The sequence below is a fragment of the Sabethes cyaneus genome, chromosome 1 (genome assembly GCF_943734655.1).
Source record: "Sabethes cyaneus chromosome 1, idSabCyanKW18_F2, whole genome shotgun sequence".
NCBI classification, from domain to species: Eukaryota; Metazoa; Arthropoda; class Insecta; order Diptera; family Culicidae; genus Sabethes; species Sabethes cyaneus.
The window spans coordinates 142,080,155-142,106,004 of record NC_071353.1 but is presented as its reverse complement, the minus strand read 5'-3'; the positions used below and the strand labels follow the sequence as shown (position 1 = coordinate 142,106,004).

The window sequence follows — 25,850 nt, the reverse complement described above, 5'->3', positions numbered from 1 at the left end:
ATACAACCGCGCGATAATCCATGAACATAGAACCTTTTAAAACCACATGGATTGAGATAATACGGAAAATATGTTTGCTTAATTCTTGCCTATTCAGATGATAACGAGTAACATAGATGATTGACTTATGCAGAATAGTTTCATGATCCACACATCAACAATAATTGCTGAGCTAGTATTGATAATCCTACACATTGCAAAACCAATGAGAAAAAAAGACGGTAGTAATGACCGTCGTTTTGACTCGAGAGGAAGCGACAAGGAAACCAAATCTCATAACTAAAAGCAGCTGAGTTGGTGAGCAAAATAAAACGAGGCCTGTATGGCACTGCTAAACTCTACGCTGGTTGTCAATTTTTATCTAAAAACACAACTACGAGTAGGGAGAAAAAGAAAAAAGTCCGCTGATGCGTAGAATATTTTTCCTTTTTTTACCGGTAAAACTTACCGCTTCCCGATCAAAAACACCAACAAATCGTGCAATAGACTGCCAGACATAAGACGGAAGTGCACCAGTATGCTAAAACGCAACGAAAATGTACAAATTGTTGAAGAATTTCGCGAGCACTAATTTGTAACTTTACACATTCGCGAGACGACAGGAGAAACTTCGCATAACAGCGAGCTAACCGTACCGTGGTGACTATGTTTGACAGCAGTGCGGTCATTTGTGGTGAGTTATATGTCATGGTATTGAGCTCGGCCCGCTTGGCCAGAATCGCCAGAATTCATCAAAAGCAGTGCTGTCAGCACTGAAGTTCGATAATTAGAACGAATATTATTTATTGCGACATTTGCCCCTATTTAGACTACCCCGATTTAAACGATTATCACAGTCGAATCTCGCACACGATTTCGCTCAAAAAAAATGAAGTGAAAAAGAAGGGGAAGAAGGAAAAAGAAGTTAAACTCATTAGTAGATCAAACTAAAAGCAACTCTAGTGTCAGATTAACAGTGCAAAATGCGGTACGTTGCATTAAATGATTAGCACGGTAGTCTGAATAGTCATAAAAGGGGCAATATTTATTTGCCAGAGATTTCTCTGCTTTCAGTTTGTAGGTTAAAAATGTTAATTGTCGCTACCTAGTCGCTAGTCGCTACCTATCAGGATCTCATACCATCCTGATAGGTAATGCCAATTAACTCTTTTTTAAGTAAGTGCTATATAAGCGCTGTGTAAAACCAAATGATCGTTACTTTCTTTCAATCGGAGCGGTCGTCGACAACTTCGAGCGTGGGTGCGATAGTTGATAAAAATACTGGTTTTTCGAATAATCTCGTCTCAAAATAAATTTTTAACTGTAAGTATTTTTGATAATTGATGTTCAAAAAAGTTTGGAATTAGATGTTCGAAGCGCAGTTGCTGTACACTCATCTTTAGAAAAATCTGGCATTTTCGACATCACGGAATAATATTTAACATCAATAACTAGTTAGCTGCACCGCAAATCACAATCAAACAATGCATTTAGGAGCAATTACATTAGCTCGAAAACAGAGGGAAGCTAAACTAGCTGCAGCTTTTCCTAAAGGGGTACGTTGTCAAAAATGCCTGGAATACGGACACTGGAGTTACGAATGTAAAGGAAAACGAAAATATGTTCACAGGTCTTCGAGAACACAAATGCTGAAAAAAAATTTAAATAAACTCGACAGTGCCAACAGTGGTGGTCAACCAAAAACTAAAAATATCAAGGCAGATTACGGCACGTCAAAAACAGGCAAATCAAATGTAAACGCTTCATCGAGCTCTGATTTATCGTCAACCTCCGATGATAGTAGCGACAGCGAAAGCAGCAGCTCGAGTAGTACTACCAGCAGTAGTAGCAGTGGCAGCAGCAGTACTAGTAGTAGTAGTAGTAGTAGTAGTAGTAGTAGTAATAGCAGTAGCAGCGACAGTGAACTTGAATCTTCTGACATTGATCAACAGAAATTCAAAGCAAATAAGAAAAAACGCACATCCAATTATCAAAAGAAAAACAAAAATATGTAAATTTATAATCTATGAAACGACATCTGTAAAAACTTAAAAAAATAAATTAGGGCATTGATAGAGATATTCCAGAATACAAAAACGCTGCGTTGCGTAGTCATTCAGCTGACCAAGAAGAAAGTCCTACTGTACCATACCGACAAATTTAATAGAAATTACAGTGGTTGGTATCTTTGAGCGGTTGAAAATGGTGAACTCCCGGCAAGGGGTTTCCAACAGCAATGATTACTACGCACCTTTGAAAAAAGTTACTTTTGATTACTTTACTGATTACCTCTGATTACTAGTAATCAATCTCTTGTGATTACTATAAATTAATCATGATTACCAATGATTACTTAAGATTATCATTGATTACTCTACTGATTACTATTGATTACCTAATTAATTCGTAAATGATTACAAAAGTAATCTCTGATTACTACGCACTAATACGCCTTACTGGAAACCCCTTGACTCCCGGTACAATGATGGCTTTCACGATAGCCGCCTGTTTCTTCACAATTCCAATGCGTTCCCTCTGCTGACTCGGGCCAACGAAGAGCGTCCAGTTTTTCGGTGCACTTACATTGGAGGCCAGCCTGCCCTGCCGGTGGAATTAACTTGTAAGGATAGCGGACGTAACGAAGTAGATAAAAAGGGTTTTGTAAACGGTGACAATAAAATGATTAAAATGTGATTTTTAATATATTTATTCGTTAAAGTTTTTCGAAATTTAGAATTTAAGGATATATCCAGATTTTTACGAACTATAATGGTGGACCTTGACGCTTTTAAAATGCTGTTCAAATATTTTACGAACACGGATTATCGACCTTTTTACAGCTTTCGGGAATCGTTAGCATGGCTTTGGCATCTTTATTCCCGTCAGGTTGATATTTCCAGCGTTGATTGTTGTTGTTGAACTTTCAAGCGTACGTGAGCGGGGTTCCCAAAAGCAAATAAACGTTGTCGAAAAGTGTACCCACTAGCCGCCATTAAGCACGCAAAAAGGTGGAAACCGTCCGTCCTTACGGCATGTAAAAAGCAGGATGTATTGCCTAATAGAATAGAATAGAGGCGAATATTTACAGGCAACAGTGGTGCGCCATATCCAGCTTTCCTCGAGCGGTAATTCCGGCTGGTGGGTACAACTTTCTGAAGGGTACAGTTCGGTTTTGTCATTTAATTAAGCAAAGCCATGGAGATAAACGTTAGAACTTAACCCTTCTTCATCGACAGACTTTGCAGCCGATTGTAAGAGTACAGGAAAATTACGGGGCTATTGCAAAGATCCTATTAACTCTTTAGCGGTACCACCCAGTCGAGATTCGAACATACGACGACTGGCTTGTTAGGCCAGCATCATACGCCGGAGCTAACTGGGCGGCCAGCATTAAATGCCAAAACCGAACAGTTACCCTTCAGAATGTTGTATCCACCAGCCGCCATTACCACTTGTCGAAAGCTTTCACGCAGCCTTAACGTAATTTTTTTTCGGGTTTGAGTAAATATTAAAAAAAAAGAAATTCGGTAACACTGTTTTAGTATTGTGAACTGATTGACTGGCAGCACTTCCGAAAATGTAAATAAAAAGCATAAAAAGTATGCGCAATCCATGCTATGCATGTGTATAGTTACTATAGTTACTATATATATAGTTCGGCGGATAGAAAATCGGGAGCCAAATAAACGTCAAAAGCGGAGCCAAAAGCTTTTCAAAATCCAAAATGCAGGAGTAATGTTAAAAAAACACACTTTATTTTCATAGAACTAGTCATTTTCAACACCCGCCAGTGATTATTTTTCGTAAAAAACCTGCGCATTTCACCATAATTTCAAATTTAATTTCATAAATCAGGGATGCCAATTCGCCTGGTTTTCTATCCGCCGAACTATATATATAGTAACTATAATAGTTACTATATATTGTCAATTGCAAGGAAAATTGTACCAACCAAAGTGCGATATCGCTCATAAAAGTGCTATTTTAGCTTAAATCGTTTCGGTATCTTCGGCGCACTTTTTCGTTATCTTCCAAGCAATAAGTGCACCGAAGAGACCGAAACGATTTAAGCTAAAATAGCACTTTTATGAGCGATATCGCACTTTGGATGGTACAATTTTCCTTGCAATTGACAATATATAGTTCGGCGGATAGAAAACCAGGCGAATTGGCATCCCTGATTTATGAAATTAAATTTGAAATTATGGTGAAATGCGCAGGTTTTTTACGAAAAATAATCACTGGCGGGTGTTGAAAATGACTAGTTCTATGAAAATAAAGTGTGTTTTTTTAACATTACTCCTGCATTTTGGATTTTGAAAAGCTTTTGGCTCCGCTTTTGACGTTTATTTGGCTCCCGATTTTCTATCCGCCGAACTATATATATAGTAACTATATGCATATGGTGTGGTGAATACAGAACTGTTCTAGTGTTCTCTGTTATGATATTCAGAATTACAACAGCAACAGTTTAAGTTACTTAAATATCAAAGTTACTCAATAAATTCACAGAAAATATACATATTTGTGAAACGTCCACTTCCGTGACATGTTGAGAATTTTGCTTCGATCGTCCTGTGGATGTTCTGTTCTGCGACCAAGAGTCTACTCCACTGTTAAGAAGCCTATCGACAGTTCTACCGGCGGTGGCAGTCCACAGCAGTTGAACGTGAAGGAGCTCAAACATCCCACCAAGGTACCGCAGAAACCGCACGTTTCTCCCCTAACCGGCGGGGTCGTTCCGCAACGGGTCGAAATTGACGAGGCAACGGTTCAATTGCTGGAACGACTGTCCCTGGTCGATCTTGATAGCAAGTAAGATGATTCTTATGAAATATCGTGTTTGGTATGAAATTACTATTATTTTTCTCTAGAGAAGCGCATAAAATACTAGAGGATTCGATTGAATTTGCTTCGCAAATTCTTGCCATTGATACGGAAGGGGTTGAGCCTCTGTATACGGTGCTTGAAGACCAGAAACTGTACTTACGTGAGGACTTGGTAACGGACGGTAACATTCAGCAGGATGTGCTGAAAAATGCTCGAATCACGGAAGAAGAGTACTTTGTAGCTCCACCCGGAAACATACCGCTCGAGCAGGACTCGGACGACGTTAAACGGCAGTAGAATGGCAACGTTGTTGGGTACAGGGAAAACGTTACATCAACTACTGAAAACTTGGGGAAATAGTAAATTTTTAACGTTAAATTTTCAAAAAGGTGTTATAGATGCCTACCAGCTGACTCCCATAGGTAGAATGCTGAAAAATAATCTTAAAGAGGAGTTTGTTCGAAGCGACAGTGAAACGGCTGTGTACGAGGGAGGCTGTGGTTTCTCGCTTAAAGAGAACCTTAAATTTGTAAAGGATGCGTTTTCCGTGAAGCTGCCATTTGGAATCGCCACCGAAGAAATGTTTTCCGATGAAAAAGTGCCTGTTACCGAGTCGATTGAGCTAAAGTTACCTACGGGAAGTCACTTATCTCGTTGGTGCTTTGTAAGTCCATCATCAAGCCGTGAGTACATGTACAAGGTCCAGCGTCAACGTAAAATTTGGTGGATGCGATACGCTTGTGATCCGGGCAGATTCTTTCTCTCTGATCCCCGACAAGACGTGCATGGTAAATGTCAAAGCACCAACATTCGAGCACGGTTTGGACAAGATGAAGTTATTCTTGAAGAGCTTCAACTAATTCCGAATAGTGAATTACGCGACGAGTTGGAAGGTTTTTATGTCGAAACTGGCCCCTCTGGTCGGAAGATCAAACCGGATGTGATAAAAATACGTCAGTGCACCGAGTTGGCCACGTTGCAGATTCTGCTGGACGCTTGCGAAGTGGACAGCGTACGGATTCATCGCAAACTTGCACCATTTAAATGTGGAGTCCTATGTTTAGTTGAAGGTATGATTTTACAATAATTTTGAGCACAAAAATTAGGTTTACTTCTTCCCATAAAAACAGAAAAGACCGCTCAGTTAAATGAGCTATACGACCTGGCCAAACATTTATGTAACGTTCTCCGGCGATCGAACGTGACCGTTCTGGATTGCACGTCTCAACCGTTTAACCAAATGGACGACAGTCTTGCGAAACAACTCCACAGCTTGGACATGATGGGAGTTCCATTCAGTCTCATAGTTCGGATAGACAGCCTCTCGCACGGTCTACTGCAGCTGCGCTCCCGAGATACAACCATCAGTGAAACCATTCACATTACCGATTTACCGCAATATTTATTACAAATAATTACAAATTAGTGGGAAATAAATTACTACAAACCTAGAAGAAATCACACAGGTATTGTCTAACGTTGAAACCGACCATTTTACCGATATGAACGATGAAATCCAACCCGACGGTGCACTGCAGGCGAGCACTTCCTTCCATGACTGTGCCCTCACCGGACGCAAATATCATGAATTTCAGATGGACCAGAGTTGAAATTTGCGCTAGCAAATTGCACGTCAGACCCACCTTATCGTCCAGAATCGCGTAGAAGATAGCCAGCAGGCGGTCGACCGTGAATGATTTCGGTCCTAGCTGGGTAGCCATTTTCTCGGAAACTTTTGCCTTAGCCATAACGGACTGCAGTCGTTTGCGTTGCTTGCCGTGGTTCTTCATAAACAGACGTTTGTCTTCCTTGGCGGCGTTATGACTTGCCAGATAGGCTGCAATCAGCAGATACTTAGCGTAGAAGGGAAGTTCTAAGTTCTGGGCCAGGCGTTTCATCGTTTGCATCTGTTCAATCGTTTCTGGAGCTTGCTCCAGGGCTAGTGTGTTACTGGGACGACCCAGTTCTTGATTAACATTACCCATTCGCATATATATGGTACTGAGCGCAAGTTTCATCGTTTTGGATATGTGTCGCCAAAGTTTGGTAACATCATTGGATGCAATCGTACCGTTCAGAACTGGCTCACAGTAGCTCTGGTAGCATTCGAACGATACCAGTTGCAGCTCTTTCAGATCACGACATACCTTGAAGAATACACTCAAAAATATATTGAGATAATTCTCGTAAAAGTCTTCGGTTAAACTGTCGAGAATGCTTATTTTGCTCTGAATTTCATTATCTGAGAGACCACTTTTTCTAAAAGTAAATTTTATTTAGTATCTTCACAATAAAAAAAATGATAATCTTACATATCATTGACATTCGCCTTCAACTGTTGCTGTACTCTCGGGAAATCATTCCGCAAAATTGTCAGAATATCAGCCTTACTGTACTCGGGCACAAACAGCTTAATCACGGGCGAGAGCCCCGTCCGCACATAGTACTTCTCGAAGGGTAGATCCGATACCAGCAGGACGGAAATGTTCAAACCGGTAACCTCTGGCAAACGTAGCAACATTGGCAGAACATTATGATCCATATCTCGGACACGTTCAGCATTTTCCAGCACAACGACATACCCGAAGCGCGTATCAAACCGCTCCAGATGGCCAACAAAATCCTTCATGCAATCGGTGCTCGCTAGCGACGCGTAACCGTTTTCGGCACTAGGCACATGCGACTGCAGACGGTTAATGATCGACTCGAACAGGATCCTGTTGGTGTAGCATTCAATGGCATTCAGGATTGCAAATTTGGTGTCCTTAAGCAGGGGAAGAAAGGTTCGCAAAATCGAACTTTTTCCCGTCGATGTGTGTCCATATAGGTACACTGCCGGTGGAAACGAGTCTCCAGTTCCGTAGAATTGATACAGCTTTCGAATCAAAGGCTCCCGACATGGGTAATGTGCACTAACTAGTTTAACTGTTTCATTCATGTTTTTGAAAAATAAATATGGTAAATAATTTAAAAATTAAGGAAAATATAACAGACTATATAAACGATAGCACATAGCAATGTTTCCAAAGACTTTACGCGCCATTTGATGAATGTTTACAAAAATCCACAGCCAATCAGGGTTGCCAAATTTGTTATAACTTTTTAGGCTTAAATTTTTTCCATAAATTGAAAAACCATGATTCTGCTATCCAACCTGGGAAACCTGGTCCGTCTCAGCGGAGACAACGTAAAAACTATAGGTATTTATACCCAGTAAACCATTTGGTTTGTATATCTCGATTGCAACTGAGAAATACGACATCATATCTGAACGAAAAAGTTATATTTCACGTCAGATAAGAGCATATATGTACCAAAGTGGAGGCAATATACGTGCGAAAATTTTGACGATTATTTTTAATTCTATCATGCATTTTATACAGCGGTTTTTATAGCACGCAACTTAATACTCCTGAATATATGATTAAGATATAACTAAATATTGCAAACATCTATAATGCTTTATAATTCACAATTATGAGTTATATATGAAAACACGCACGACTGAAAAACAATTTAAATATTGTTAACTTTGTTTTGACATACTCTAATCATTATAGAAGTCCAATGTAAAATTGACATGAAAACGATTTAATGTGAACTTTCTATTACGATTTTGTGTTATCTGGGTACGATCTTGTGTTATCTGGGTAATTCGCGACTACGAAGGTAATACCCTAGACAGACATATACAATTGTACCAGCGTTGTACGTGTACAGCGTTGTACATGTACAACGGAAGGGTGACAGACATACTACTGTACGTTGTACGTGGTTATGCTCATCATCGATAATCTCTAATTGCATGGTCTAAGCGTTGGTTTTTGTTCCTATTCGCGAAATGTAAACACAAATTTCAAGATGCCGAGCGTTTAGCGTTAAATCTTTGCCAAAATCTTGCAAAATAATAATTAATTTAAAATTCTGCTTAGTTTTTGTTATCACAACTACCAGTCATTGGCGCTGCGCGCAGTAAAAATCGAGCAGTTGTAGCTTCGTACAACGGTGAAAGAGGTAGGTACAGAAACCACCGTTGTACCACTTTGCTTGCGTGATTCTATCGTTGTACACGGTGACAGACATACAATTGTACAGGTACAACGCTGGTACAATTGTATGTCTGTCTAGGGTATAAGGTGCTGCCACCTGGATAAGCTTAGCATATGCGTGAAGCAAGGATAGGAATTTGTTAGAGTGCAAGAAACAGAGAGATTTTGAACCATTCTTCACGCACACTCACAGATGAGCACTTTCATGAGGGTGAAAGAGGTCGTGTAGCTTCGTAGTCACGAATTCCCTACGCTGCCTGCGATATATCATTCATGCCTTGTAGCCTGACAATTGGATATCCAACGAGGAACTTCATCGTCGATGTCATCAACGGCCGATAGCCACAGAAATTCGTGAACGTTGGTCCATTTCCACAGGGGGTACGCCTTGAGGAAAGGAGCGAACGAAATCTGTATTAGAGAGGCAGTTGACTGAACTCCGCAAGAACAACTTAAAAGAGACAGACTCAGACAGAGGCTCATGGCGACACAGCTTATAGCTACAGGGACTAGATTACAGAGGAGCCGAGATACTCAAAATCCGCTAAATTTTGAAATAAAACGGAGTGTACTATAATAAATAAAGGTTTCTCCGCTTTCGTTCAAAATTTAGCGGTTTTTGAATGTCTCGGCGCCTCTGTAATCTACAGTCTCTGCACTTATAGCCAATGGACTACATGAAAGCCACGGCAGATAACCGTCGGCAGGGAAGCGAACTAAGCGTTTGATCGGCCTGAAATTGTTACTTGGGTCTTTGTTCTGCCGGGCAGACGGACAGCGGAAGTACAAACGGAAAGCAAAGAGTAGCGGAGGCGTATGAATCACGAGCTGCATGCACTGCTTGGAGTGAATTCCATCGTACACCTGGCGAAAGTTGGGAAACTACGGTGGGCCAGCCACGTTGCAAGGATGTCGGACGACTGTGCAGTGAAATCTGTTCTCTTCAAGAACTCCACCCGGCACCAGGAATAGAGAGGCTTAACGTGCTAGATGGCTCGAATAGGTTGAGACGTGCAACGAATTGGCGACGAGTATCCCAGGCCCGGATACAACGGAGAGTAATTCTTGATACGGCAAGAGCCACCCCGTCTCTTGGCTGGTAAAGTAAGTAAGTATATAGGTACTACAAACCAATTTAGCAAATGTTCCGTTCAATATGTCCCGCCGTTGCCGTCGTTTCAAGCAGTCGTATTGAATTCGATCTAAAGGCCCCCATACACGTACGCATATGTTGGGTTGGAAATGAACAAAATGTTGGAGGTTCATTCCGACCGAGCGCCGAGCCGAACATTTTCTTCTGCCAGTTTGGTTCGTGGCACTCACACACATGCGAGCGTGTTGGACGAACATGAATTCACCAACATTTTCGGCCAACATGTACGTACGTGTATGGGGGCCTTAAGGCCACTCGTAGTCAATTTCCGATACGTCTCAGAAGTTGCAAGTCGCTGTTGACCTTGTCGAGCCATGTTGCATGCCGGCTCACTCTGCTCCTGAAGTCGGTGGGGTTGTTGAAGCGATCCGTTTTCGGCACACTATCGTCCGACATCCTTACGACGTGTCCGGCATAACCTACCGGCTTTTAACAGATGTAGTGGATGTATGATGAGAATCTCTCCGAACAATGCCTGTAGCTCGTGGTTCATACGCCTTCGCCACTCTCCACTTACAGTTTGCACTTCGCTAAATATCGTCCATAGCACTTTTCGCTTGAACACGGCGCACATGTCTTCCGTAAGCACCCTCATAGCTTCAACCTGTCCCGCATTCGTCTAGAAAAAAACTAGTTTACCTTGAATAGATCTTTTAAAAGTCGCAGAACCAAAGCATAGCGTGATTGACATTTTTTGTGGTGTTGTAAAATTTATAAGATCAGCTAGCATCTCTACTGCTGCTGGCAGAGATAATGCGTTTGTATATGTGTGCCAGCACTTGATGAACAGTGTTTTGTTATGCAGGCAGTATGCTGTCAATGCGGCAGTCAGTCAAATCAGTTGACGTTTCGTTTTGGTACTGTGTAGTACAGTGTTACGGAATTGGAGTTTAGAGTAAAAATTTTTAGATTTGGTTACAATATTTAACTAACTTCGAATATTTACTTGAGTTTGCAATGCTTCGTATAGTAAATTGAAAGGCTTGTAAAAAGCCCATCTGTAATTTGTAAGGTAAGCTAGTAGGAAGTGTTTTCATGAATGTTCAAAATTAGTTTGGTAAAGATGGGTCGATTAAGGAAGGAAAAGAAGGAAAATGATCTTAATCTGTTCCGTATATTTAAGTATTGTTTTTTCTCTTTTAAATAGAAAAGAGCATGGTTCTAAGAAAAGTATTGACCTTCACCCTTGTTCGGTTCGGTTCGGTATCCTAACTGTCTGTCAAGGGAAAATATTACTTAGCAGTTCTTAAAATATGCCAGGCAGACAGAAGTGTAGTGTTAATGACGTACAATAATATGTAACCATTCGAAGCGAGTTGGTTGTACGAATTTATGAGTCAGTGACATCACACCACAAATTATCGGCAAAATGTAAAAAAAGGTTCTGTATTTGGAGAAAAAGTTATCTTCACCTTTCGCGAGCTAAGCCATTTTCTCAGGAAGGAAGGTATCGTATAGTTGAGCTCGTCTAATTTTAGCACCTTCTTCGGTATCTGACTACAGATGCTCTTTCCTCTTGCGCGTACCCTCGCGATTTTAATGACGACGGACAGGACTCATTTATCTTGACCGTTAGTGGTACTTTGCTCCAATCCCAATCCACACCAGTAGTCGATGATGACGCGGTAAGCTGTTTACATTCCAATCCAAATGCAAACCATAAACGCACCGTTGAGCGAGGAAGACGTAGCTCGCGACATTGCGAGAACTTATTTTACGTATAAGTAATATTTCTATCATCATTTTTTTTTTGGTTTCGCGATTCTGTGAACCGCGCAAAAAATGCTGCTCGTGTTTGGTCGACTCGCCAGCGCGCGTGGGGTTGGTATGCCATTGATCTTGATGTGCTATATCATTGACTGGGGTTGCGTTTGCGACGCTGGCACCAAGCCGACAGCGTCGTTTATTTCTCGCCGAGAATAATGGTCTATAACTAAAGAATAGTATTTGACCTAATAGTTAAACGCTGAAGAAAAAAGATAGGATGTGCAAATCGAGAACATCAGCGACTCACGCGTGTAATGTGCTTGTTACCGACCGATAAGATACTGCTGTACAATTAAATAATCTGAGACCGTTTGTTCGCAACGGATAACGATATCCATCCATATTGTACTGGTTCTCTTTTTTCATTGGCTAGGTGACACAGTGAGCTGTTGTAACTAGACTAGGGGATATGAGGCCACGGGATCGAAACAGCAATAGCGTCTTCCGCACGCTCTACAACGGTGGTGCTTATCATGGTGACTTGTACGGGCCACGACTCGCCAGCAGCAGCAAAGGTAAGCATTTAGTATAAGGTAGCAAACAAAAATAAAGAGTGATTACTACTACTGTTATGGTACCTTGTTACGGGGACAGATATAGATACTGTTTTCTGGCGTCAGCACATGAACAAAAAAAAGCGTGCAAAAATAGTCACTAAGAAAGGGGATTTAGTTGCTCACCGGAATGAACGAGATTTTTTTAATCTATGTGAAAACATCGGTTTTTTACCGATTTTGTCACAGTCTGATTGTTTTATCGGCAGATATGACGCTTTCCTATCGGTTAATGTTACCTGCATTTTAAAAAGATTTTAAAATAATATCGATAAATCGATGGATTAAGCATACTTTTGAGCATATTTAAAATATAATAGGCTGAATTTGCAACATCATAACAAGGAGAGAGTTAATGACTCTTGTGGAATAAAAATGAAAGTTCACTGGATAAATCACATCGAAATTGACAAACCTACGTGAAAGTCTCGGGAAGATCGTCAAAAAAGGGTGTATTCTCGTACTCCGAGGGAAATCATGGATTTCAGTCAAGATCAGTTTAAACTCTAGAAGGACATTCAGATTCCAACAGAGATATGATATTCTATAGTACGGTGCTTCTACCGTGAGTTATGGAGGGTGCTCTACATACGAAATGTTCTCACCGATGGTGCATTCGACGATCGTCTTCGTGTCAGTGTAAAATAGCAGTACAGGAACCGGATTTACCAGAGCTGCGGCAATACAATAACAAGCCGGTTTTGTGGACGGGCGATTGACAACGGACCAAATCTGTGTCGCGTCGCGAATACCAACTGTAGCACAGAAATACGCAGATGCATTGTTACTGGAAGTAGTATTTACTAGGGCCTTGTGGACCCTAAGGTCTGGTAACCCCCGCACCAAATGTACCATGTGCAAAATGCTTATTAAATCGGTAATCCTCTACGGGCACGAAATGTGGACAATGCTTGACGGTGACTTGAAAACACTGGCCGTTTTTGAACGTCGTGTGCTTTTGGGACCATCTTTGGCGGTGTATCCAGAAAACAATGTTGTGGCGTGATATTGCAATCGTCTTGGCTTGGATTGAGGATTGCATTTTTATTCGCTCAACCACGGCATGTTCTGTCTTACCTAGTCCAGTCGATATTATCTTATAAGATTGAGCTCCCGAAGTTCTGGGGAAACAGCAACCTCTGGTGAAACTATGTAATTTTGACTTTAAAAGACATAGCAGAGGTAAATGAAAATGCAGATATGTGCTGTCATTTGTATGCAAATTAAGAGATTTCTGCAAAATCAAGAACGCAGCAAATCATGTGTTGGATACCCATCGAATCATTACGCCATTTACCCGATATCATTGTATATGTCATTATGTCAACAGTTGCATTCTACACCAAACTCGTAAGGGCTATACACCGAAGCCTGACATGTGTAGGAAGGACGAAAGGAATCTAATCCCAATCGAGCGCCAGATGGCCGACAGAGGGAAGCAATTTTTCGATGTACACATCGATGGCGAAGTTGCAGAAAGAGGCGGAACGGAAGATAACTTAGGAAGGAGTGTCAATGGAAGATAGTAATGTCCCAGTACTTGCCTTCAAGAAGTCAAACGAGGAATCGTGTTGCTGAAAAAGTGAAAATCAACAAAGCCGCTAAGTAGTAAGGACCGTCTACCGGCAGAGCTTTACAATCACGGTCGAGAAGCGCTGGCAACGGCTCTACTTTGGGTAATATCCAAGATTTGAGAGGAGGTGAACTACCGGACGAATGGATGGAAGGAGTGGTTTGTGCATGGCTCAAAAAGGGTGATTGGCTCGACTGCTGCAACTATCGCGTTATAATGCTGGTAACCGCCGCTTACAAGGTACTCTCCCAGATTCTGTTACACCGGCTGTTACCGATAGCACAATGCTTCGTAGGGAACTATGAGGCGTCCTTCATGGTGGTTGCGCCGCTACGGACCTAATTTTCACCATCCGACAGATTCAGAAGCGGGCATCGAAACAGAAGGAACAGCCAGGAACTTTGAGGTTGAAAGCGGAGCCTAGGAGGGTTGGGTTAAAAATAAATGCGTCGAAGACTAAATACATGAAAGAAAGAAGGTCAAAGGAAACACGCGTGCTCCCCACGGATGGTAACCGTTGACGGCGATCAACTAGAAGTGGTAGATGAATTCGTGTATTAGGGATCGCTGGTGACCGCAGACAACAACACTGTGCTCACGGAGGACATACGCGCCCTTGCCGTGTTCGAGCGGATGGTGCTGCGGACGATATTTGGCGGAGTATAAACAGAAAGCGGGAAGTGGCCGAGGCGTATGAATCATGAGCTACAGGCTCTGCTTGGAGAGATTCCCCAACCCAGGAATCTTACCTACAAACTGCAATCACTTGGCGATGTGTTGCGCAGTTGACCTATCAATTTTGAATATGAGGTTTTAACAGATTTAAGTATATAAAAGTAAACGAGTTGCGTCATAACTCCGAAACGCCTAGACTGTTCTTCAGCAAACTTGGCGTACATGTTTCTTGATACAAGTGAATCAGCACAGGGGGTTGACGAAAAGGGGGTGTTCGCTAAAAGGGGGGGGGGGGGGTCCAAATATGTAAAAGTGGCTGCGATTACCTTGCATTAAGGGGCGAACCAGCCACAGACTGACTCTCAAATATAGATTAATAATAATAATATCTTGCATTTGGACCGTTAGAAGTTGTACAAGTGGCTGGGAGATAAGATGATGGCAAAACAGAAGGTCTAGTTTCGATCACGGAATTTAGCACCTAGGCTTTGCTATACTTGGCTATTTAGTTATCAGCCACGGTCGTTGCTTACGCTCGTCATTGCAACCCAGCAGCTGATACCTATCGCTCGTAATGGCCCGCACACTTACCTGCGTGTGTAATCGAGGGTGTGAAATGAAGAAGGATAGAAGTAAAGTAAAATCCGTATCCATACATCCTAGCGTTTGGCTCGTGCTCACGACCTATGTACAGCTCGTGAGCTTTTGATTCGCGGGCGGGATGTGCAAAAAGTTGCTATGAGGCTGTACCCTCGCGAGTGTGTAGCTAGCAGAATGTATGCACACAGCACCAGCAGTTGTTTGGCGTAGGCTTCCGTCAGTGGACTAAGCTTTGGATGCTTTCACACTCGCTCGCCTGAGACTTTCAACCTTATCGAAAATAGGTGTACAAGTGGCTGAAAGACAAAAGGATGGTGGCCTCTGATGAAAGGGGAGGTACGAATCACGGAAATCTCCGTCGCGGGTAGAAAACTATTTCAACTTCTCATTCGGTAGTTCCACTCAATGATACTATGAAACACATATGATTTCATTAATTTGTCTACCATTGCCTCTGTTTATTGGAAAGTTTACCGTTTTCAATGTCTAACCTCATTATAAAGTTCAAGTCAACAAACATGAGGTTAAGTTTATACATTCTCTCTTAGATTTGGACCACTGACACAACTTATAACGGTCTAAATACAAGATAATTACAGCCACTTTTACTTATTTGTACCTCCCCCTCCCCTTTTTAGCAACTACTACGCTTTTGTCAACCCCCTGTGCTGATTTATTTATGTCAAGAAACATGTACGCCAAGTTTTTTCAAGAACAGTCAAGGCCTTCCGGAGTTATGGCGCAACTCGTTTACTTTTATGAACTTAAATCTGTTAAAACCCCTTATATTCTAAGTTGATTTATTTGAGATAGACAAAAATCCACTCTCCATTTTTTTGATATTATACTCAAAAAATCACGATCTTTCAAACGCAATCAACCGATTTAAATTCTGCTTACATCTTTCTAAGATACTAACATTTGAAAACTGCCTATTTTTATCACAAAATTTAATATAAATTTAGAAGTAAAGTAGATAGCCAACTTCTTTCTGCACCAAAAGTTGCGTCTTATTGAGCCTCAAAAGTCATCTGAAGAAGTGTTTTGCGAGAAATGCAAAATAAAAAAGTAATGGAGAAAAATCACAAAATAGCAGGGTCACCCTAACTTAACTCAGGAAAATCGCCCTAAACGGTTCAAGATAGAGGGATTTTTTCTTCTGCAATATTACTCAAAATACTTCAAGCTATAAAATTGCTGAAGTGAATATCGCTCTATCTTGTTTCGTTTTGAAGATAATTTCTGGATCTATGTTAATTCAAGGGTCACCCTAAAATAGCTCATGCCAAAAAAGCGGCATCGTAAATCAAGATTTTGTTACTAGCACGTAAATAGTCTAAAATCAACGACTACTGAGTAAACAATTTTTTCCACCTAATTTGGCTTTCTGGACCATAGTGCATTGGGATCAATTTGACCCCAAAATTCAAACTGCTATATCACAGCGAAAACTTGACGAATTTCCGAATGTTTAGATGTTTCGGAAAGATAATTTAATGGACTAAATGATAAAATTATGAATGGCGACTTGGCGGGGGGCCTTTAACAAATAGGGGTTTTGGTAAACATAAGTAGGAAAATCGGATTTTCTCAGATTTGTGACGTTTATGTCACGAAATCGTTACCACGTAGTATGATGCTTCCTTCTGCAAAAAAATACCGAACATGAGATCTTCAAAGTTACGTGTGGCAGCTTCAAGAGCGGAGAGGTCATCAGCGAGGCAACAGCTTTCGCTCTAATCACATCGCAAAGAGTATTCAAGGGGTCAAGATCAATGATTCTGCAGCATTATTTCTAGCAAGGCAGCTGGAAGAGGTCATTTCAAGACAATCTTCATAACGGAATCAAATGTGCTTTATAGACACAGAGTGGAACAAGGTGTGAAGGCCAACAAAGGCTGGAAAATTTGGGTACCTGTACAGTTTCGTCGTTCCATTATAAAATGAGTTAGAACTTTTCGTTCTATAGTTGATTACAATAGACAGGGGAAGAAGCCGTTTCTTCAATTATAGCATCATTAACGTGTAGTGCCCGCACGAAGATAGACCCGACGATGAGAAAGAAGCGTTCTACGCGAGGCTGGAGGCAACGTACGACAGCTGCTCGTCACGGGACATCAAGATCTTCATCGGGGATATGAACGCCCAGGTCGGTAGGGAAGAAATGTATAGACCGGTGGTAGGACCCCATAGCCTGCACACCGACATAAACGATAACGGCCAACGATGTATAAACTTCGCTGCCTCCCGAGGCCTGGTGATCCGAAGCACCTTTTTCCCGCGCAAGGATATCCACAAAGCCACCTGGAGATCACCTGACCAACGTACAATGAACCAAATTGACCACGTTCTCATAGAGGGTCGGTTCTTCTCTAACATCACGAACGTACGCTCCCGACGGGGTGCGGATATTGATTCTGACCATTACCTAGTAGCAGTACATGTGCGCTCAAAGCTGTCCACCGTATACCGGACACATCAAAGCCGCCCTCCTCGGCTGAACATCAGGCAGCAAGATAACCCACAAGCTGCCGAGAACTACCCGCGAGTACTGAATGAGGCACTGCCTTCTTCCAAGGAGTTAGGTGCTTCAAACCTCGAAGACGGTTGGGGCAGAATACGCTCGGCCATCGGAAAGACCGCTACCGCGGCACTAGGTATTAAGCCTCGGAGTACACAAAATGATTTGTTTGATGGGGAATGCCAACAAGCGGTGGAGGAGAAGAAAAATGCTTGGAAAAATTATCTAAGTATTGCAACTAGAGAGAACCTGGCCAAATACCGACGAGCTAGGAACCAGTTGACCACGATCCTGAGGAGAAAAAAGCGCCAAAAGGAGGACAGAGATCGTGAAGAATTAGAGCAACTATTTCGAGCTAATGACACGCGCAAGTTTTATGAGAAGGTGGACCAAACTCGGAAGGGCTACACACCGAAACCTGACATGTGTAGGGACGAGGGAGGGAATCGAATTACAAACGAGCGCGAGGTGGTCGACAGATGGAAACAGTTCTTCGATGAACACCTCAATGGCGAAGTCGCAGAAGGATGCGGAACGGAAATTAACCTAGGAGCGCCCATGGAAGATAGTAATGTCCTAGCACCTGATCTCCAAGAAGTCAAACGAGAAATCAGGCTGCTGAAGACCAATGAAGCCGCTGGGAAGGACCGCCTACCGGTAGAGCTTTATAAACATGGCGGAGAAACGCTAGCAAAAGCTCTACACTGGGTTATTTCGAGGATTTGGGAGGAGGAAAAGCTACCGGAGGAATGGATGGAAGGAGTGGTTTGTCCCATCTACAAAAAGGGTGATCGGCTAGACTGCTGCAACTATCGTGGTATTACGCTGGTAAACGCCGCCTACAGGGTACTCTTCCAGATCCTGTTACGCCAGCTGTCACCGATAGCACAAGGTTTCGTAGTGAATTATCAGGCTGGTTTCATGGGGGCTCGCGCTTCTACGGACCAAATTTTTACTATCCGACAGATCTTGCAGAAATGTCGGGAGTACAACGTGCCCACGCATCACATCTTTATTGATTTCAAAGCAGCATACGATACAGTCGATCGAGACAAGCTATGGCAGATAATGCACGAATACGGTTTTCCGGACAAACTGATGCGACTGATCAGAGCTACATTGGATCGAGTGATGTGTTTCGTAAGCATTTCTGGGACACTCTCGAGTCCCTTCGAGAGGCGACGAGGGTTGAGAGAAGGTGACGGTCTATCCTGCATGCTGTTCAACATCGCTCTTGAGGGGGTGATCCGACGAACGTGCATCGAAACGAGAGGCACGATTATTACCAAGGGCAGTCAACTTCTAAGCTTTGCAGATGGCTTCGATATTATAGCCAGGAACTTTGCGACGGCGGAGGCAATCTACGCCAGACTGAAAGCGGAGTCTAGGAGAATTGGGCTAAAAATAAATGCGTCGAAGACCAAATACATGAAAGGAAGAGGCTCAAAGGAAACAAACGCGCGCCTCCCACGGACGGTAACCGTTGACGGCGACGAACTAGAAGTGGTAGAGGAGTTCGTGTATTTGGGATCGCTGGTGACCGCAGACAACAACATTAGTAAGGAGATCCAGCGGCGCATCCAAGCGGGAAATCGGGCCTACTTTGCCCTTCGTAAAACGCTACGATCAGGAAGCATACGCCGCCGCACGAAGCTAACAATGTACAAAGCCATTATTAGACCGGTAGTTCTTTATGGACTTGAAGCCATGACGCCGCTTACGGAGGACATACGCGCCCTTGCCGTGTTTGAGCGGAAAGTGCTGCGGACGATATATGGCGGAATACAAACTGAAAGCGGAGAGTGGCGGAGGCGTATGAATCACGAGCTACAGGCACTGCTTGGGGAAACTCCCATCGTACATCTAGCGAAAGTTAGCAGGCTACGGTGGGCCGGACACGTCGTAAGGATGCCGGACGACAGTGCGACGGAAATAGTCTTCTTCAACAACCCCACCGGCACCAGGAACAGAGGCCCAACGTGCAGGATGGTTCGACCAGGTCGAAAGCGATTTGCGACTTCTGAGACGACTAAGAAATTGGCGACGAGTGGCCCAAGACCGAGTTGAATGGAGACGAGTGCTTGAAACAGCACGAGCCACCCCGGCTCTACGCTGCTGAAGAAGAAGAAGAAAAAGAAGAAGGGGAAGAAGCACAACTTGTATTTGAAAATAACTCAACCCCATCAGCGTTAGTGGAGTCTAAAAGATGTCGCGCGCTTATATCAAGGTTTTAGAGATTTTCTTTTACCGGTCTTCTATGGTTCAATGGTTAAGCAATACTGGCGAATCATGGTCGGTTAGGTCGGTTATAATTGGCTTTCACTATAACCTTCAACATGTCGATCCCTTAGCATGGTAAAGGGAAATGAACTACAAACCAAGTAAGCCTTTGTTCAATGATCCTTCCTTATCTAATTTTTCGCTCTTTATCCTTCACGTGTTCCTTGTCCCATTTTGTTGAATACTTTGATTGCATTACTTTGTTCTTCTACATTACATCCGTTTATTGAAGACTACCACCGTTATAAATAAAATTAATGCCTGACTTCTTTATAAAGATCAAGACAATAAACCTAAGATTCTAACATACGATGACTGGGTTATTAGACCAGCGTCGTTCCTCGACGCCAACTACGAGGTTTCACAAAGCTCACGAATGCGAGTTCCACGTCGTACTTAATTGTGCCGACCACTCCCCACATAAGTGGCCCGTGGGAAAGGGCGATTAGAACGGTGAAGATCGTTCTGCGAGTGATTTTCGACAGTACACAATACCCAAGCGACGACAGTTTAGAAATGTTACTGTTAGAGGCGGAATCGTTGGTGAATTTGAACCTGCGAACTGCTGGAAGCTAACCGAAAGCAGATGTTCCGTAAAACTAATTACAGTCCATTCCTCGGTCGAGAAGACAATTTATCTATTTGTAGTTTTAAACTCTAAATCAAATAAACTATATGTATTATTTCCTATTTCAGACAGCGTAGATCTCATCCAGCGACTGGACCTGTGGAAGCTGCTAAAGGTGCACAAGGGTTGCGTCAATACGGTATTTTGGAGCGACGATGGTCAACTGTTGCTGTCCGGTTCGGACGATCAGCATATCGTTATCAGCAGCCCCTTCACCGGTCGGACTCTGTTTCAGCACAAGACGACCCATCGGGCTAACATATTTAGTGCTAGATTTCTACCACAAAGTGGTAATCGTGAAATCGTTTCCTGCTCCGGGGACGGCATCGTGTTGTATACGGAACTAAAGGATGTTGCGCTGCAGCCGGCGGAAGCACACGAGCGGAACTTGAACTATTTCAACTGTCACAGCAATGGAACCACTTACGAGGTCTTGACTATACCGACGGAACCGCGCTCGTTTATGAGCTGCGGCGAGGATGGAACGGTTCGGTTGTTCGATTTGCGAAAAATGACGCGTTGCTTGAAAACGTGCTGCAAAGACAACATTCTGATATTGAGTCCTTCGGCAGTTACGGCTATGGCCTTGGCGCCGATCACAATGAACTATATTGCCGTCGGCAGTTCGGACAGTCACGTGCGGATCTACGATAGACGGTTCCTAAAGCTGGTAGATTGTAATTCTCCGGGATCACCGACCGAACGGCACACCATTCCGGTAAAGATGTTCACAAATCCCTCGATGGAAAAACGTTCGTTCCGTGTGACCTCAATCGCCTATAGCCAGGATGAGTGTGAATTACTGGTAGGTTTGAGATTAGTTCCATTTTTAACGTTAGTCTCAAATCCTGCTTTTTTCTTTGTAGGTTAACTATTCGTCCGATCATTTGTACCTGTTTGATGCAACCAAAGATGGAATTGAGATAACGACAGCTCAGGCGTCCAGCAGTTCCGACAAAGGCAAGCGGTCTTCCAAGCTGCAGCATAGCGTTGATAGTCCACCGCCGGTGCGTCGGTTGCGTTTGCGTGGCGACTGGTCCGACACCGGGCCGGATGCACGTCCGGCCCGTGAGATGGCCTCCCGAGTATTTGGGGCCGGCCAGGCTCGTCCACAACTTCAAGCTACGATCATGCATCGTATGACCGAGGTTCTGTCGCGAATGTTGGCCGACCCCCGAACACGCATTGGATTGACCCAAACGAACGAACTGACGAACGATAGGGACCTGGCGAATGTGGTGGACGATTTTCGCTCCTTTGCCAGCAGCGCTGTGTCTGGTACGGAACAAGACCAAGATCAAGAACCGCAGCCGTCTACCAGTGGCACACAGCGGGATTGTTCCCCGGAAAATGCCGAGCATGATGATGATGATGACGATGACGATGAGGAAGACGACGAAGATGACAACGACAAAAGAAGCAAACCAAACCAAAGAAAGAAGTCTGATAAGAAGCAGACAGACTCTTCCTATGAAGAAGAGCTGAAAGCACTGAACGATCTCGAACAAAAAGTTATTAATTACGACTATGTTATAAGAAAGTACGTCGGTCACAGAAATGCGCGGTAAGTTTCAATGTCTGCTGCTAAACAGTTCCAATGAAGTAATTTTAGTGCATTTCTCCTGGCAGTACCATGATTAAGGAAGCCAATTTTTGGGGCAATAACTATATAATGTCCGGCTCAGACTGTGGACATGTATTCACGTGGGAACGGGCCACCGGCCGGTTGGTGATGCTAATGGAAGCTGACCAGCACGTGGTCAACTGCGTCCAGCCGCACCCGACGCTGCCCATCCTGGCTACGTCCGGAATTGATTACGACATTAAAGTGTGGTCTCCCATGGACGAAGAACCAAGCCGTTTCGATCGCGAGGAAGCCAACGATGTGAGTTATTCCTAAAAAAAACTTATAAAACATTTTTATTAATCAATTCTTATCCTTTCAGCTCATGGAACGCAACGCCGTGATGTTGGAGGAGACCAAAGACACCATAACCGTGCCAGCGTCGTTTATGATACGAATGTTAGCTTGCATCCATTCGCTACGGAATCGGCGGAATGCACCACCGGCCGCTGCGGCGGCAGCGGATGATTCCGCACGGGATGGCGACGGTAATGGCGATAACAATGACAACAACAACAACAGTAGTAGTGGTGGTGGGGACCCAAACGGCCCAAGCAACGGCGGAGGAGATGCGGCAAATAACGAAACCAGCTCATCGGATGGCGGGAATTCGGAACACTTCCTATAAGGAGGGTTGCGAGCAGCGAGCTTTTGGCGAACGGGAAACGATGTATTACGCACGCACGCAGACATACGCTTTGAGAGCCTCTAACTTTGAAACTTTGCCTCGCCCTCCTCGCAATTCCGTGTAAAAGAGATTCACCAACTAATTCGTTTATATCGAAGTTTTTGAATTAACAACTCGGTCGGCTGCGTAGACAAGCATGATGTGATTTTGTTGTATAAATATTTATATTAATAAAGTAATTCAGTAATAGTTGAAGATAATATTTAATTTAGCTTATATAAAGGTTAAGATTTTTTTGCGTATGGTCCAGTAACATCTTAAAATCGCTAGCGTCTTCTGCTCAGCAAGTGCTACAGCGGCACGAGCAGAATCAAGAGCCAGAACAGAGGCAGCGGCAAGTCATTCATTGTTCAAATTCAAACAGTTCTCGGATCGGCAATTAATGAATCGAAAATCTTGGAGTAGAGAGCTGAAGATGATCCTCGGGCTGAAGAAGGACCTACCACAAAAGCACTCCCACGAAGTAAATGAGAGAGCCATGGATAACAGGGTGAAAGTGAGAGCCCTGTGCCCGAAAGCGACCCTTCAGTGCAAGGATTTGGACGAGGTAACTTCGGAGAAAGAAATCATAATAGATTTGAAGGCCCAGTGACCATCCGTATGGGAAAGAGACCGTTTGGAATGCAAATAGCTTCAAACATACTTCTCATTGAAGCAGCCAGCGCAACTGAGGTCGACCGGGAAGTAGTATAATGATCGACGGCGATGAGTTTGAAGCAGTCGACGAATTTGTCTACCTTGGCTTACTGGTAACGGTGAACAATAATACCAGCCGTGAGATTCGAAGGCGTATTATCAGCAGAAGACTATTTCCCCGTACTAAGTGCTCCTGTACAAGACGTTTATTAGACCGGTTTTTCTCTACGGGCATGAAACATGGAGGACCTGCGAGTGCTCGGAGTTTTCGAACGACGAGTGTTAAGAACGATCTTCGGCGATGTACTGTTACCAGTTGGTTTCTATCCTTTCCTTTTAGATACTTTTTTTCGCACACAATATAAGTAAATGTTAATACTCAATAAACTGACTGAAAATAGCGGCAATATGGATGGTAGGAAGATATCCTCTTCAAGAAGTAGTCTATTGTGCAGATGAAGACTTCGTGATCGCCAAAGTTAACACCGTTAACTTCCTCTGTAGCTGCTATACACCTCCACGATACACGATTGATCAGTTTAACCCTTTAACCAGATGCTAGACAAGCTGACTGAGGAGCTTAGTGATCTGAGATGTCATCGCCAGCGACTTTAATGCGTGGGCGGTTGGATGGGGCAGTCGCCTAATCAATCCAACAGGGCGCACCCTACTAAAGGTATTAGTAAAGCTGAACGTAAACCCTTTAGGGGCTGAAGTGGCTGTCAAACACATATACATTTTCGATGTCCCACTCATAGGTACCAAACTGTTATTTTTGGTACCTGTCAAAAAATTTGCTGAAAATTTTCCTTTACCAATAACCATCTGAAAGCCAGACGAAATCGCGTGGGAGCTTAGATTGGAGCGCATTTCTCCGTACCAGAAGCGGAAGGGTTGACAGCAGCATTAACAAAAGCGTGAGATGCGACTATGCCGAACGTAAACCGAGAAACGGTCGCTGCCCAATCTACTGGTGGAACACCATAATTGCTGAACTACGTGCAAGTTGCCTTGCACTTGCTTTGGGGAGCTATGCCACAGCGCCAACGTCAATCCTTGGGGAGACGCCTACAGAGTTGACGAAGGACCTTGTAACGGGGCAGAATGGGTTTTTGTGCAGAGAGCAGTGACAACCTTCACTAAAGCGCCAGGCAGGGATTTCTTGCCGTGAAGGAGCATGTTTTTAGAGATCAATCCCGGTCCGGCTAGAATACCTCAGGGCGGGTACATCAAATGCTCAACTAAAACTTACGGACGAAATGGCGACGACCCTAACGTGGGTTGAATCCGTTCGGCCGACTCAACAGTGCAGTATCCCCTAGGCCTCCTACACTAACCTACCAAGGGCTAAATCGCGAAGCGATATATGAGAAAAGAGCACATTCGGGGACTTACACCTTCAAGAACACATTGATTATGAGAAATATTGTTTAGTTTCGTTTAGATGCCTTGGTTTTACATAAGTTCTTTATTCTAAGGGTTAGTTTTGGGTCTTCTTACGGCATGCTGCCGTCGTAGATCGTTTCTTCTTCGGTGGACGTTCGGTGCCAGCGGCTGACGGATTTCAGCGATTTCTCAAATCGCTTGCGGATAAATACGAGTTACGGATAAATAGTAAATACGAGGCCACGGTGTTGAGCCACGAGGTGATTTGGTCGGATGTTCCGAATCTGACAACCGGGAGACGTCACACCCTCGGTGGTGTATAGGGCCACGAAAGAACGATAGTGATCGCTTGTGTGGTGGGTACGGCAATTAACACGGTTTGTTCCCAGAGGATCGGTTCATCGGTGGTGTATAGGGCCACGAACGGTCGCTGCGTAGTGGGTATCACAAGTCGCTCGGTTGGTGTAATGGAAAATCGGATCATCCACTGAAGATCGACACGTGGGGAGGCCTGACTGACGATGGTCGCGCTCTCAAGCCCTAGGGGTAGGCCTCCGTTTGAAGGAGGGTGCTTCAAACGGATTGAACACGGATGTTAGTATACACTTGTACATAGGTTTTTTACAGATATTTTTATCGTTAGCGTACAATTAATTGGTAATTTATCATTTACCTGTTGATGTTTTGTTCGTATTGAAAACTAACCAAACTTTTCTACACCTTTTGCTTCTACCTGTAACACTGCTTGCTGTAGGTAAACTGTAGGTAAACCTTCCAGCATTGGACAAAAGGTAGGAGTCAAAATGACTACTTGTCAAGCATAGCTACCAATACCCCCCCCCTTCCTTTCCGCTCTTCCCATCCTTCACCAAAAAAAATTTCATTTCTTTCCCCTACCGTCCCTTCA

The 25,850-nt window shown here is 43.4% G+C and overlaps 6 protein-coding genes across 6 annotated transcripts in view; 4 read left to right on the top strand and 2 right to left on the bottom strand.

The window, feature by feature from the left end:
- The window catches only part of LOC128733300 (nuclear factor of activated T-cells 5), an 83,593-nt gene extending 82,985 nt beyond the window's left edge, over positions 1-608 (bottom strand). Inside the window, exon 1 of the mRNA XM_053826920.1 lies at positions 449-608. The gene's annotated coding sequence lies outside the window, so the exon portion shown is untranslated. The remainder of the gene's footprint in view (positions 1-448) is intronic.
- Positions 609-1,463: 855 nt separating this feature from the next.
- LOC128746320 (zinc finger CCHC domain-containing protein 10-like) lies at positions 1,464-1,994 on the top strand. Its single transcript, XM_053843369.1, has one exon. The coding sequence runs from the start codon at positions 1,464-1,466 to the stop codon at positions 1,992-1,994; it is 531 nt and encodes a 176-aa protein (XP_053699344.1).
- A 2,462-nt stretch (positions 1,995-4,456) lies between these two features.
- Positions 4,457-5,106, top strand: LOC128739649 (glutamyl-tRNA(Gln) amidotransferase subunit C, mitochondrial). Its single transcript, XM_053835148.1, has 2 exons — positions 4,457-4,794; positions 4,854-5,106. The coding sequence occupies exons 1-2, from the start codon at positions 4,529-4,531 to the stop codon at positions 5,104-5,106; spliced, it is 519 nt and encodes a 172-aa protein (XP_053691123.1). The 5' UTR covers positions 4,457-4,528.
- A 1-nt stretch (position 5,107) lies between these two features.
- Positions 5,108-6,247, top strand: LOC128739641 (DNA polymerase subunit gamma-2, mitochondrial). The gene is made up of 2 exons (XM_053835139.1): positions 5,108-5,879; positions 5,940-6,247. The coding sequence occupies exons 1-2, from the start codon at positions 5,108-5,110 to the stop codon at positions 6,233-6,235; spliced, it is 1,068 nt and encodes a 355-aa protein (XP_053691114.1). The 3' UTR covers positions 6,236-6,247.
- Positions 6,248-6,257: 10 nt separating this feature from the next.
- LOC128739629 (origin recognition complex subunit 5) lies at positions 6,258-7,747 on the bottom strand. The gene is made up of 2 exons (XM_053835129.1): positions 7,120-7,747; positions 6,258-7,084 (listed from the first exon to the last, which is right to left on the bottom strand). The coding sequence occupies exons 1-2, from the start codon at positions 7,745-7,747 to the stop codon at positions 6,258-6,260; spliced, it is 1,455 nt and encodes a 484-aa protein (XP_053691104.1).
- A 3,174-nt stretch (positions 7,748-10,921) lies between these two features.
- On the top strand, positions 10,922-23,061 carry LOC128742595 (DDB1- and CUL4-associated factor 6-like). The gene is made up of 6 exons (XM_053839010.1): positions 10,922-11,023; positions 12,152-12,293; positions 20,678-21,414; positions 21,476-22,173; positions 22,239-22,494; positions 22,556-23,061. The coding sequence occupies exons 2-6, from the start codon at positions 12,188-12,190 to the stop codon at positions 22,859-22,861; spliced, it is 2,103 nt and encodes a 700-aa protein (XP_053694985.1). The 5' UTR covers positions 10,922-11,023; positions 12,152-12,187; the 3' UTR covers positions 22,862-23,061.
- The last annotated feature ends 2,789 nt before the right edge of the window (positions 23,062-25,850 follow it).

Excerpts from the sequence above, each read along its gene's own strand:
- LOC128739641 (XM_053835139.1), top strand. The coding sequence starts at position 5,108 with ATGGCAACGTTGTTGGGTACAGGGAAAACGTTACATCAACTACTGAAA. Across the intron at positions 5,880-5,939 it reads AGTCCTATGTTTAGTTGAAG|AAAAGACCGCTCAGTTAAAT; the intron begins GTATGATTTTAC and ends CCATAAAAACAG.
- LOC128746320 (XM_053843369.1), top strand. The coding sequence starts at position 1,464 with ATGCATTTAGGAGCAATTACATTAGCTCGAAAACAGAGGGAAGCTAAA.
- LOC128739629 (XM_053835129.1), bottom strand. The coding sequence starts at position 7,747 with ATGAATGAAACAGTTAAACTAGTTAGTGCACATTACCCATGTCGGGAG. Across the intron at positions 7,085-7,119 it reads GGCGAATGTCAATGATATGT|TAAAATTTACTTTTAGAAAA; the intron begins AAGATTATCATT and ends GAAGATACTAAA.
- LOC128742595 (XM_053839010.1), top strand. The coding sequence starts at position 12,188 with ATGAGGCCACGGGATCGAAACAGCAATAGCGTCTTCCGCACGCTCTAC. Across the intron at positions 12,294-20,677 it reads ACTCGCCAGCAGCAGCAAAG|ACAGCGTAGATCTCATCCAG; the intron begins GTAAGCATTTAG and ends TTCCTATTTCAG. Across the intron at positions 22,495-22,555 it reads ATCGCGAGGAAGCCAACGAT|CTCATGGAACGCAACGCCGT; the intron begins GTGAGTTATTCC and ends TTATCCTTTCAG.
- LOC128739649 (XM_053835148.1), top strand. The coding sequence starts at position 4,529 with ATGTTGAGAATTTTGCTTCGATCGTCCTGTGGATGTTCTGTTCTGCGA. Across the intron at positions 4,795-4,853 it reads CTGGTCGATCTTGATAGCAA|AGAAGCGCATAAAATACTAG; the intron begins GTAAGATGATTC and ends ATTTTTCTCTAG.